We start from the raw sequence: 15,003 nt of genomic DNA, 5'->3' as shown, positions 1-15,003 counted from the left end.
AACCAATTTACATACCTGCCTGCTACTCATTATACTTACTATTTGAATCACCAAGGATTAAGTAAAACTGTAAACTTCTTTTTGTGGTTTCGTGCGGTTACTCATTCCATTTGTCGGGGTTCTTTCTTGTATGTGATACAGTTGTGCAACCTTGAGATTATATCGAACGGGGTAATTAACTAGAAATTGTAGAAAATGAGTAAATATATGTATACCCCTATTTTGAATTATAGATATGTAATGAATGTACACTCATGTCCAAAATGATTGTCGCATATCTATAATTGTCTTCTTGTAGGATGCTTTTAATACTAATACTATGTGTATAATCGGGAAATGTATATTTGTGACAAATTTCATAGGAAAAGAATTATAAATAAGAAAATTAGAATGAGTAAAACAAAATGTTGCTAAATGGACAAGAAAGTTTTATTTTCGTTTTATTGCTCTTATTTACTGCTCTTTTGGCATGAAATTTGCCACACACATGTCTTTGTCAATTATATACATACTAAGATTATAAGAAATTCCGGACGAATTCGTTATCAAATTATATTCCTACAAAAACATAATTATAGACCTTGCGACAATAATTTTGGACATGAGTGTACGTGTTATACTAATGAATATAGTGTAATGTTAAAATACTTCGTCTTATGTAAATAAAAGGTTTCATTACTTTCCCCGGCGGTTGCGATATAAGAAAATAGTTCGTTGCTATAGTTTCATGAATTCGACACACACAAAATGTAGACGTAGAGTATACAGCCTTGCACTTAAATGTCATCCTTGTCCTTATTATGTAATCCAATCTATATAACTAACACCTATGTATTACCTCACTAATTGCATGGTGCAGGTAGTAAAAAGGCAGGTTGTCGTAACTCGTGATTAATATCCAGTATATCATAAACCTTGTAAACATGCAATCGTACTACGTAATCATATACCTATTCTGTTTTTTTACGTGTGAGTCTCCAACCAAATAGTGATATTCATCTCAGTGATCGTGATTGCATTTTGAAAATGATAAGTAATGTCTGCAATATAATTCCAAGTTTTTTATGACAAGTCCGCCCTGGGCAACTATCATAATAAATATTGCTATGAATTCGTCCTACTAATGTGACTTTGATGTTGAAATCTTCGAGTGAAATTGATTTCGACTGTAAAACCAACCAAATGACGAGAGAAAAAATTTAGTCTAATTAAACTGGATAATAGAAATTTAACTGGTTTTAGAGACGGATATATGTATATATTCTACTAACTATTCGGACGGAGTATGTGTTAGTTTGAAATAAATAAATAAGCATCATAATATGTATATGTTGGAAAACGATACCACGTGCGTGGACACCAAAGGAGTGAAATATGGACACAATATATAAATGATACTATCTCAAACGACAAGAGAACAGACTCATTAAGTGAAATTGTTTTCTTTCTAAAACTATAACAAATCAGATTCGATCTCATGTCACGAATGTTTAACTGTAGCAACCTTTTAATTTATTTCTCATCATCTAAATATTCATAGATATGTTTTGACATTATATGTACACTAATATACTATTTATATGTATGTATATTTGCATGTAACTAATATCTTTTCTTGCGTCATTATTATTAGTGAATGTAATAAATGTTACGAAAGAATAGTTAGGTGATATTTTCCATTTTAGAACAATATTTAACCTATTTACCTGTATCAACACATTTTCAAATAAGATATGAATATGTGTGTGAGTGAATGATAACTCTAGTTTTAAGTAGTGAATTTTAATGTTTAATGCACATTTAGTAATCTTTGTTATGTGTATGTACGAATGGGAAATGTATTTATATATGAGACTTGACCTAGGACATGAAGGTGACTAATCTCTAATTAATTCGAATCGGCTCTGAAAGGGAAGTCGAAGCAACAGAATGAAACTAGAGATAGTAAGTTTGTTCAAAACTTCAAGAACTACGATTTATGGAAGATATGTTTATATCCTGGATTTTTTTCTGGTTAACTCAAACATTGTGTTTGGTTCAATGCATGAGAGTCAGAAAATGGATGAAAATTATTTAATGATCAGAAACAACGAATAAAACCATTAATTTAGCACTTCTAATCATCCGGGCTGGATCAGGGTAACTCCAACTTGTGCAGTTACCTGGATCCAGGTCAGACTTGTATGGGGAAACACGTGTCTTATCGTGAACAGTTCAGACTTGATTCTTGAGTAATAGAATTGGAATATGAAGTACATTTAGTACTCATTCGAATCTCTTTACTGTATTTTGATAATTATTCCGAACTTTATGTTGTTTCTATTTTTCTTCTTTTCCCTCTTTTATCTTCTTCTATTTCACCATAGATCATCCGATATACATATCTAAAAAAAAAACTTTTTGTTTTTCATTTTCTCTGAGATAATATAGTCCTATCAAAGATTTCGTGACCCCCTCTTATTATTTTCTTGTTTTTCTTTACTTTCCATATAACTATCCTATATCCCGTTCTCAGCCTTTCTCTATTTTAAATTAAAACTTAAAGGAAGTCGTGAGTGGGAGTTGTCGCTATAGACGCGGTCAATAAGTTTAATCCGTTTTCTCTTCGGAAGTCTGATATTGAATAACCATTAAAGAAATATACGAAAAAATATTAGATTCAGCAATTGGCTTAGTTTGTTTATCGAACCGACATATTGATGATTAAATATTTCAGAGTGTCGAGATGGCGTCTTTTCCCAATCACCACGACCAAATTCAACTTAAACAGGAATAAATGTAATAATTTTTGGTTTTTAAGTATTTTTCTTCGGATTAATGCGGAAGGCACATCACTTCGCGACTACATTACAATGTCGCCTCTGTTTACGTTTAAAATCCTTGATGATGTTCATATGTCAATGAAGTGAATATGCAGAGATGGACGTGTCCAGGGACAAATTGTAGATCCCTAGGTCATAGCTATCATGGTGAAGGTTGACCTCCCTTCGTAATTGGAAATATAGCAGAATATAATAAAAAACAGAAGAGAACTTCAGTGATCATCCGAAATAAAAGAGTTTACACTTATTAAAATTAAAAATTAATATCCAAACATGTACAGAGTGAATTTGATACAGTGGACTGGCTGAAACAATTACAAATACACAGTTCATTAAAAACAGAGTATATGTAAATACAACTATGTCTAGCTCTTTCCTTTCTAAAATAAAAACAAACGAAATTTTTACCAACAGTATATTTTGTCTTTTATGTATTTTCTGAGTGATTAACTATTCTCTTGATTCAATAGGCCACAGCTTAATATAGTAGTCCTGGACAATATCCAGGTCCCGTTGCTGGTTGTGCAGGGATTCCTCGCCTCACCATTCTGCAGCGATGCTCTTCGAGGCGACTGACAGCTTCATTGACATCAGTGACATTTTGAGCTGACCATAATCTCTCTGCGACTGCACTAGCACGGGGCCACACACGCTGATGGATATTGGTGGCATCCACCACTTCCGCCCACATACAAGCCTCTCCTCCCATTACCAGTTTCTTCTGTTGTTCAGTGCCTTCAAATTCATACGGTTCACACTGGTAATATTTGACCCAATCCCCACCAGACTCCAGGTGATCTAAGTACCAACAAGAGGACAGCAAAGTGCGAAAGCCTTTTGCAGTAACCTACAAAAGAAGACGGAAGAAATTATGAATAATTAAGACAACAATGAGAAGTCTTTCTTTATCAAATACAATGTTTAGCGTTATTTTATAATTCAGCTAAAAACGTATGTTGAAATAAAAGTGGAAAAGAGACTTAAGATTTTTTAATTTAAAATAAGACTTGTAATAATAATAATAATAATAATAATAATAATAATAATAATAATAATAATAATAATAATAATAATAATAATAATAATAATAATAATAATAATACATGCGTAATTATTTCAATGCTACTCGAACTCCTTAATATTTGAAAGACACATCTACAATGTGGGTTACTGTATAGAAAGGGTTGCCAACTCTAAAAAATAAAATTACCGGCACCCGATCATAATCGTATAATTGAAGGGGTTAGAGGATGAAGGTGATATGCAACAAACTGCATATTTCGAGAAAATTTAGGTCAAAATTTTTATGATTGCATTTATTAGCAGATCACTATAAGTACTACATATTTTAGTTTTCCCGCTGCTACATACCTACGTAAATGAAAATTCCCCTCAGGTTTCTCATTCTAAAATTTTCCATTGGCCCTTTCCCACGGTAGTTTTATTACGTTTGTAATCGGATCATGACTCCAGTTATAAAATAATTATATAACTATCTTTTATATTCTGTTCTTAGCTGTTGTTCAAGCATATCGATACCCTGAAAACCGTATTTTCTGACTACTCTGCGACCACTAAAGAAAAACAGCAAGGGAGAGAGAGAAAAGGAAAACGTGGAAAGATTACGTCAGTTATGTTTTCATCCAAGTTGGTGTTGTTTTGATCAGTGAATATCAGTATGAGAGCTTTGTTTAACTATGATATTCGTTTTTCCACCCTACTACTCACCACAATTTTCTTAATGTGGGAGCATGAAATGCGTAAGTCACAAATCCTTGTTTTCCAAAAAACAGCAAAAACACTTCCTTAAGCACTAAATAGGCCTACATATTGGAGGTACTATTGTACATTATATACTTGGTTAATTACATCATCAACTCGTATTGAACAAAATACAACCAACCAATTGTTGTAGACCTCCAAAAGATATACAAAGCTGGTTTTAACTCATTTTCGCCGAAATTGGACTTTCGCACTTCACACTCTGAGGTACAGTTTTTTTAAGTTGGATCGTAATCTTCTTATTCGGTGTGTTTACCAGTAAGAAAATGAAATTCGATTGATTGTACTGAAGGAAACTCATTGTTAAGTAAGACAAAATGAAGTTTTGAAACAATTGTATAGTTGGATCGTAACTTTGTTACTCAGTTTAAGACAAACGTTATTTGGATGCAATAAAAATAAAACAGATTTTGGCTGGTGCCAAAACTTGAACCGTGGACTCCTTGAATTACAGGTTCCAGTACGCCCATATGGTTGCTTGGGTTAAAGTTTATTTACAAGAAGTTTTCCTTCAGAAAAAAAAAATCATTCAGCACCAAGACTATATGAGACATTGAATTATGGACTGGATTATTACTGTTTTTTATGAACCCCGGATGGGAATCGAACCGCGTTTCCTGCGTCAAAGGTGCGTATGCTATTGTGTTTGTGTATACTAATCTCAGTAAATTGCACTCACCGCATAGCACAGGCCCTTATAGTTTGCTCTTAAAATTATGTATTATCATAGCTTCATCATAGTGTGAAAACCATAATCATCGATTGCAATATGTGGTGGCGCGGTGGCTCAGTGGTAGAGCATTCACCTCCGGTGCTTGGGGTCCCTGGTTCGATCCCAGCTCGCGCCGTGTGGACTTTGTGGTGGACAAACACCGTGCTCGTGGGTTTTCTCGGGGTTCTCCCGTTTCCTCCCACTTTCTTCATTTCACTCATCTCTCATCAACACCGTCTCCTTTAGCATAACCGGCATAACCGTGGGACGTAAAACTTAACGATTTCATTTCATTTTCGATTGCAATATGTGTATCTATACGCTAGCGCGTCTTTGAAGTCGGTTACACTAGACTTTCGCTAACCCGGCTATTCCTGGCACATATTGGTGCCGAATTATTATGTGTATGATATTTATTTGATTTATTTATTTATCTTGTTTTTTTAATTTATTTTGAAAACATACGGAATATAGTGTACTTTACTTTATTAAATCGAAGGATATAATTTTAAAACATAGAGGATATACTTTATTAAATCCAAATATATATTCATTTTCAAAGAAAACTTGGTCCTTGAGTTGTATCACTCACTATGAAACATGTCCCTAATTTTTAACTGTCGCAATGATGATACGTGACAGTGGCATGCTTTATCACGCAACCGAACTGTAAAAAATGCTACAATTTCGAATACGTACAGTATATAAAGTATTATTTAACTAAGCGTTGTTGTGCATGCGCACGATAATTCATTGTGCACGTGTTTTTTGTTGGATGTGCGCCGAATTACTGAGAGGTCGGAATACTGAGGGCCGGATTAGCGATAGTCTAGTGTATTTTTCTTTTAAGTTAGCTTCTTTTGTCCACACTTTAGTCACTGCAGTAGTTTGGTAACTAAAGATAGAAATAAAGTTATTATAAAATGGGTCGACATATATTAATTGGTCTTTACGTTATGGAATTATACGTGAACACACGGTATTACTATTAGCTATTGGTGAGTTTCGTGATCTAGCTCCAAAGACTGTTTTCAGATACTAATAAAATTTATATGAATCCTCCTTAAAATTATACTCTATGAAACTAAAAGAGAACAATCAAGATGGATTCATCTATTTTAATATTATGCGTGAATATGATCACAATGAATCTAGTTAATTACGGTAGGATTTAGGATTTACATTTCTGGGCTTTCGGCATCTATGGCCATTTAGCCCGTCACGTTTGAGGGATGACGCCCCCGGCGAGAACACTATCCGGGGAAAGGAAAGGAAGAAAGGATTGGGGAAGGAAGGAAGCGGTCTGATACCTATAAGTTAGGTACCACCCCGACATTTGCCTGGTGTAAATGGGGAAAACCCAGGAAAATCTCATTCAGGGCTGCTGGCCTGAAAAGGTGCTCTACACCTTTTCGACCGAGTGCCCTCATTAGGAATCAAACCCAGGACCGCTCCCACCGAAGGCGACAGCGTTAGCGACTACGTTTAGTTAATTACGGTATTAATACTTTACCCATTAAGGAGTTTCATGGTATATCTCCAAAGACTATTGTTAGATCATGAAATTAACTGAAACTACCCAGAAAATGCATTATTTCAAATAAAACCAGAATCATTAAAATCGGTACAGGTATATAAATGTGATGCGTGAACATACATATACTGAAGTCAATTAATTACGATTTTCACACTGCACCCCTTAAAATGTTTCATAGTCTACCTGCAAAGATTTTCATTATAGCTAATGACATATAGGCTATATATGGATCCACATAAAAGGTATACTTTTTTAAAAGAAGAAAGAATCATCTAAATTAAATTAGTGCGCCCATGTCGAAGTTATATGTGAACATAAATATCTTGAAGTCGGGTAATTACGGTTTTCACACAGATACTCTTTTAATAATAATAATAAAAAAAAGAACCGAAGTCGGTGCATTTGTTGAAGTTATGGGTGAATATAAACATGTGAGTTACTTTCAGTTTGTGCACTGCAACCATTAAGGTGTTTCATGATCCAGCTCCTAAGACTCTCATTATATCCTAATTATATTTATATAGCACCACCGAATGCTACACTGTTTCAAAATAATAATAATAATAATAATAATAATAATAATAATAATAATAATAATAATAATAATAATAATAATAATAATAATAATAATAAAACAGGCGACCAAAGCACCCAATATGTTAACAATACTTGCGCAACAGTTTCCGGAATGTAACAAGTATTACTAATATATATTTGGTGCTTTGGTCTGTTTTGTTTTATTAATACTGTGGAATTTCCAAAGTTATAATGAACAAGACACAAGAAAAATAATTATTAAAATCGTGCAACTATATCCAACTTACGCGTGAACAACGTCTGTGAAGTTGTCCCGCCCACCTAATGAATTTTTCTTTTTCTTATGTACACCGTTAGTTTATCGTTAGTTTACGTTAGTTTTGCTAAAACTATCGTTAGTTTCGCAAAAATAACGATTTTATTCGAGAAATAAAGTTCCCCGCCAACTATGAATTAGCCCGCCCATACTGAATTCTCATAAAATTCCAACTCATATCGAGCTCCTCCGTGGCTAAGCGGTTAGCGTACGTGCCTTTGGCGCGGGAGACCCGGGTTCGATTCCCGGCGGGAGCTCATGTGGTTCGGATTCCACGTTAATCAGTAGGTCCACGTCTCATATAGCCTCGCTGCTGAACGGGACGTTAAGCTCAAAATCAACTCAACTCCAATTCATATCGTTAGTTTACGTTAGTTTTGCTAAAACTATCGTTAGTTTCGCAAAAATAACGATTTTATTCAAGAAATAAAATTTCCCGCCAACTGTGAAATAGCCCGCCCATATTGAATTCTCATAAACTTCCAACTCATGTCGTTAGTTTATCGTTAGTTTACGTTAGTTTTGTTAAAATTAACGTTTGTTTTGCAAAAATAACGATTTTATTCGAGAAATAAAAGTTCCCGCCAAATGTAAACCCTAACAGTACATTTACATAACAGGCCTACGTAAGAAGTATATAAGGCACATACTGGACACATACTTTTATTTGTCGAATAAAATCGTAATTTTTCCAAAACAAACGTTAATTTTAGAGAACCAACGTAAACTAACGTTAAACTAACGATATGAGTTGGAAGTTTAAGGGAATTCAATATGGATTGGCTAATTCACAGTTGGCGTGAAACTTTATTTCTTGAATAAAATCGTTATTTTTGCGAAACCAACGATAGTTTTAGCAAAACTAACGTAAACTAACGATAAACTAACGATGTGATATGAAAAACTTTTGAAATTCGTTTGTGGGCGGGGGAACCGTGAAGTTGGCCTGCCCATTTATTTCTCGAATATAATCGTTATTTTCGCAAAACTAACGATAGTTTTAGTAAAACTAACGTAAACTAACGATGTGAGTTGGAATTTTATGAGAATTCAATATGGGCAGGCTAATTCACCTTTGGCGTGAAACTTTATTTCTTGAATAAAATCGTTATTTTTGCGAAACCAACGATAGTTTTAGCAAAACTAACGTAAACTAACGATAAACTAACGATGTACATAAGAAAAAGAAAAATTCATTAGGTGGGCGGGACAACTTCACAGACGTGCGTGAACATACACATACGAGTGACTTCGGTTAATTACGTTTTTCACACTGCACTCCTTGAGGTATTTTATGGTCTAGCTCAAAGGGCTCTCATTACATCGTAATGAAATTTGTATGACACCACTAACTACTGTAAGTACTCTTTTAAATGAAGAAAGAGTAGTCACAATAGTTGCACTTATGTCAAAGTTTTGCGTTAATATACACATATTGAAGTAGATTAGTTACGTTTTTTGACACAACACTTGTTGATGTGTTTTGTACTCTAGCTCTTAGATTCTTATTACACATTAATGAAATTTACAAGAGACCATCAACATAGGACATTCCTTTAAATAAAGAAAAATAATCAAAATGGGTACACTTATGTTGAATTTATGCGTGAATATACAAATATTAACGTCAGTTAATTGTTTTTCACATTGCACTCATTAAGATGTTTCATAAGATAGCTCCAAACACTCTCATTAGATTCTAATGAAATTTATATGAGGGCACCTGGAATATACGCTCTTTTAAACAAAGAGAAAATAATTACAATAGACGTATCTGTATTGAAATTAAGTATAAAAATAGACATATTGAAGTCGGTTGAATACGATTTTCACATTACACCCATTGAGGTGTTTTATCGTCTAACTTCGAAAGCTCGCATTTCCTCCTTATAATATTTACATGTGATCATCAAGAAAATATATCCTTTTAAACGAAGAAAGAATGGTCACAATAGTTGCATCTAACTATATTGAAATTGTGAATTAACGTACGTGTCAGTTAATTATGTTTCTCACACTGTATTCGTTGAGATGTTTTATGATCTTGTTCCAAAGGCTATCATCACGTCGTAATGAGATTTATACGCGTGCATTCCGGACTCGATTATGCGTGGGATACTTACCTCGGTTTCAAACCCGAGTGGTTCGGATCCGACTTGAAACAGTAGTCCTGTACTACAATCTCAGTGCTGAGGCTGTACTAACAGATTAACTACCACAAGAGTTGAATTTAACTTACGCTAATTCGTGTCCGGAGCTTCGTAAGGTCGTGAGTCAAGTATAACTTATATCCACACATTATCCTTACCTAATCGCGTGGTGCACAGACAAATCACACCACACATACTGTAACATTTATGTAATCTGATAGGTGGCCCTTAGGAAAAACCGTGCAGTTGGATAAATTTCAGACATGGAACAATAAATGTTTTCCATTGTGTCCAATCTTTGCTTTTAATAGAACTTAAATTTGATATAAACTATTCGCTAGGCAAAACAATACGTACGTTTATTGTAAAATTTATTAACGTGTAACAGTTTTGCCAACTATCTACTTTGGCTTCATTAGAGGTTTGATGAAACCAAAGTGGATAGTTGGTGAAACTGTTATACATTATGAATTTTTACCATAAACCTATTATTTTGCTCAACAATAAAGAAAAAGGAAAACTTCTTCCATTGAAGTAGAAAGGTTGTTTTGTTCTCAAATCTCGCAATGAATTTTCATAATAAAAGACTGTTTCCGTCCCCCTGGATTTTCTTTTTTTTTAATCTAGTGTAGCAGTCAATGTTTAACTCAAATCCATCCTTGTTTATAAAATTATTCAATACAAAATGTTAAAAAAAGTAAGAAAGAAAGAAAGCAAGTTTACACTGGTTATGTGAACAATCAGTGTAACAACGTCACACCAGGGTCATACCGACGAGGGAAGTCTACTGGGTTCGGACGCACTCAAAACTTCCTAATTCAACATACATTTGTACACTTTCTCAGCGTGAAAATGAGATCTTACACTTCATCTGCACCAACTAATTCTAGTATTTTTTCCTGAAAATGTAGGTACAAGTATTTTAAAATTACTTATTGTCTTTTCGCAGAATAATACCCGTTCAATACTACATAGACGTGGTGCCTTGTAGTATTATTGGATTCCCCCAACAAAAGTTTCTAGGTGCACGTCTGGACGTCGCACACATTTCGTTCTTCTTTCAACAATAAGATAATTTGGAGTAATGAGAGCAAAATATAGATTCTTCAGTGTTTCAAAATTATTTTACTGCACATGAAGCCAACTTACTGATGCCAATTCCTGTTCTTGACCATCCTTCCATATGTGGACGACAGTATCCCTTTGCAGTACAACGTTGTTATCAAATACTTCTTGCCACACCAAGTAACTGGCATTAAGGCCTCCTACAATCTGCAGCAAGTTTTCAATGTAGAAATCCTCCAATTGTGCGAGGTCCGTTATGTTCTTTTCCTGCATAAAGGTTTTGATATCAGGGTTACTTGACCTTCAAAAAACAAAAATGAAACAGTACTTGATTTCCAAGTTCAAAAGTGACTTAACAAGTAAAATTAATGGAACTCATGATGATCGTGATCTTATCAAACGAGAAACTGAAGCGTTCTCATGTATTTTTTTTTTAATATGTTTTATAAAATCGATTCTTATGCGTTATTGACACCTATCGGTGCAGCAACGTAGGCTAAAATTACGAGATTACATGGAATGTTGAACCAAGAGTATCTAGTGGAGCGAACAGGTATGCTTTATAATGTAATTGAAAATAACATAGACCAATTGGTTCGACGTAGCTATGCATTACCGAGTGAGCTAAATTCACATGCAGGGTACTTCAGGTGGAAGTGAAAGCGCACAAGTGTGGACACTGTATTATTTTCTTATTATATTCCATTTGATCGTAATACTTCCATTTATATTAATATCTTCATCATTCTGTATCGCCAATAAAATAATCTAATTTTTAATCCAGAAGCTTATTAGGCCTAAGCACTGGCGCACATCCCGGGAGAAGGGGTGAGAGGGACATGCCCTCCAATCTTGGAACTGAGGGGAATGTCCCCCAGAAATTCGATTTAAAATGTGTTTTTCGGGGAGAAATGTCAAGAGTCCAAGATCAGGAGTCCTAGGATTAATGTATTAGCAACTGTATTTAAGGTTTAGATTAAATACCTTATAAAATATATTTTTTGTTGAGATCAAGACCTTATCTTTCTCCTATCTTAAATTATCTACACTACACTATAAAAATCGTTTGTTATTTCAACGACATGCCAATGTGTTAACGTGATTGTGTTAAAATATAACACAAGCAGGTGGTTAGAACAACTCACTCTGCATTTGGAGTTGTGTGCCAAATGTCGGTAGTTGAAATAGCACAGAGCCTGTGTGTTGAATTAACTTAAGTGTAGAATCTTCGGTGTTGTTATCTGCGTGATTGACAAATTTGTTTGGCATCTAATTATAAAGGCTTAAGTACTGAAACTACAGACAAACATAGTAGGAAGAAATACTTAAACAAATCCAGATATTCACAAAATTTCAACATGCAAACCGCGCGATTTGTTCTCAATTGTTTTACATAACATTTCTGAAGAAATATGTCATGCGAAAAACAACACTATATTACTGTCACCTTTACACTGCACTAGAGCTCACCAGTCAACACCGGGGACTGTGTTTCAAAAATGGCAAAAAACAAGTATAAATATAAACACGATTAAGAAACAATCATATTATAAGGATATAAGTAAGAGTTGCCTATCATTCTTTAACAAGATGTTGGTGAAGGTTGTGCTTCGCACCATCAAGAAATACATCAGAATTAATGATGGGGAGGATGACAAAAACATTTATGAAGATTTTCTAAATGAAGTGTTCTGTAGTTTACTATTCTTATTTTAAAATTAGAATTTGTTTCCTTTCTCGCCCTGTTAACATTTTAACAGAGCATTTCAAGTAGGGATGATATCGAGACGAGACGAGACGAGACTTGGTACAGTCTCGGTCTCGTCTCGGTTGACAAGTAGCGGTCTCGGTCTCGATCTCGTCTCGAGTCAAACATCGCCGTCTCGGTCTCGGTCTCGTCTCGGCCAACAGATGCTTGTCTCGATCTCGGTCTCGGTCTCGAAGGCCAAGTCTCGGTCTCGTCTCGGGTCTCGTCTCGAAAGTCTCGAAATAAATAATATGAAATTAAAATTGTAAAATTATTACCGTACAGTCTGTCGTTTCCGGTTCTTACTTTTTGCCTTCATTCTTGACAGATTATGGCATGATGTACTTCTTCGTAGCTAATTTGCTAGTGCTAATGCTTTCCATGCGTGTGTTCCGGGTTCAATCATCAGTGGGTATAATATACCTGGGATAATACCCTAATAGTAACCCATATTTCACTTTCAACAATAGACTTTGTCTCAAATAGCCTCAGTACTGCCTATACAATTAAACTCTATTAAATTAACTCCAGTACTATACAGTAGTTTAGTTACTTCATTTGAATCAGAATTGTTCAATACCTCCTAACGGATAACGCAACACATAGCAGCACGAATGTATTTAATCGTACCGAAATTGAAATTTTACAATTTCTCAGTTGTTATCCAAAACACTCTGCTTTGATTGTCATTTTAAAAATAGAATATAACGTTCATTATCTTAACAAATAGAGTAAATTATTACTACCATATATTTTGTTTCAAATTTATCAATTGCTTTATTACCGTTTCACATCTCAATGTTTAATTGACACTTTAAAACAGGCACTTCCTTAACCTTATGGTGGGAGCTACGGCACTCATTTTTGCTATCTGTGTTCTCGGGTTGGATCACCAAACAAGTTAGATTCAAAGTCAAGTTTCGTATAGTTCGCGTCTCACTTTAAGTACATTCTGTTTCTTATACAAGTTTATAAGGTCATAATGTATTATATAAGCATATATCCAGTGCCGTAACATACAGATGGTGATCAGAAAAATGGAAACACCTGAACGAAATTGCAACTTACCAGATTAATATGGTGTCGGGCCACCTTTCGCCTTCAGAACAGCCTTGATAAGACGTGCGATGGAGGCATAGAGGTCGTGAATGGTAACAAATGGATTTTACACCATTCCTCGTGCAGGGCATCGGCCAGTTCTGTGAGAGAGAATGGAGGTGGAAATCGTCGCCGGAGACGTGTTTCCAAGACGGACCACAGATGTTCAATTATGTTGAGATCTGGGGATTGGGCGGGCCAGGAGATGTGTTGAACTTCATCCCGATGTTCCTCAAACCACGCTGCAACAACGCCAGCTGTGTGAGTGGGTGCATTATCATCCTGGAAGATGGCGTCATTATCCGGGAACAACATCCGGACCATAGGATGCAAGTGGTCTTCTAAAATTGCGACATAATCGTTGGCAGTGATTCGTCAGCTAAGTGTGACCACAGGACGCAATGAAAACCATGATATTGCGGCCCACAGCATCACCGAGCCGCCGCCATGTTTCACAGTTGGGCGGAGACACTGCAGATCATAAGCTTCTTTGGGCGTTCTCCACACATAAACACGGCCCGTGGTTGGGAATAGGGTGAAGGATGACTCATACGACCATATCACACGTTTCCAGTCCTCAACGGTCCAAGTTGCATGGTCGCGGTACCATTTGCGGCGTGCGAAAGCGTTATGGTTCCTGATGAGCGGTTTGGCCCGTGCAACACGACCCAGTAAGTTCATGTCATGTATTTAGCGGCGGACTGTGATTGTCAAAACAGGGTGGGGCAGGTGCTGATTGAGTTCCTCCGCAGTGGCACGACGGTTCTGCGTGACAATGCTTTTTAATACCCGGCGTGACCTGTCACTCATGATTTTCTTCCGCCCACTGTTACGTTTCCCCGATGTGGTTTTCCCGTGTGTTGTGTAGGCCGTCATCACCTTCGACACTGTCCCACGCGACACACCTAACACAGTAGCCACTGCCACCACACTCACTCCACATAACCGCGCAAGAACAATTTGCCCTCTTTGAAAATCTGAGAGGTCTCCCATTTTACACTACCTCCGTCTGCTGACTGGACCTGCTGTTCCACTGCGCCTGACGTAGTATGGAGGCCGACCTAACACACCACCACCAGCGGTCCGGCGCTGCGGGCGTCACGACACCACTGCCAACCCATACATCTAACGTGTTGCCAACTACAGGTGTTTCCATTTTTCTGATCACCATCTGTAGATTAAGCTTATTCCTGAGTTCTCAGCGGTTCATGGGGCCACGGTGGCTCAGTGGTAGAGC

General features: G+C 36.0%; 1 protein-coding gene across 2 annotated transcripts in view; it reads right to left on the bottom strand.

Annotated features, from left to right (window-relative positions):
• Nucleotides 1-3,065: 3,065 nt before the first annotated feature.
• Nucleotides 3,066-15,003, bottom strand: part of LOC145678465 (beta-hexosaminidase subunit beta-like) — a 68,253-nt gene continuing 56,315 nt past the window's right edge. For both annotated transcript variants that reach the window (XM_081748631.1, XM_081748630.1), the window contains exons 7-8: nucleotides 11,006-11,222; nucleotides 3,066-3,669 (exon numbers count right to left, since the gene is read on the bottom strand). In XM_081748631.1, coding sequence (XP_081604757.1) covers nucleotides 3,301-3,669; nucleotides 11,006-11,222 — 586 coding nt within the window. In that variant the 3' untranslated portion in view covers nucleotides 3,066-3,300. The remainder of the gene's footprint in view (nucleotides 3,670-11,005; nucleotides 11,223-15,003) is intronic.

Source organism: Thermobia domestica, chromosome 2 (genome assembly GCF_964235325.1).
Source record: "Thermobia domestica chromosome 2, izTheDome1.hap1.1, whole genome shotgun sequence".
NCBI classification, from domain to species: Eukaryota; Metazoa; Arthropoda; class Insecta; order Zygentoma; family Lepismatidae; genus Thermobia; species Thermobia domestica.
This window is presented reverse-complemented; position numbering and strand designations above follow the sequence as displayed.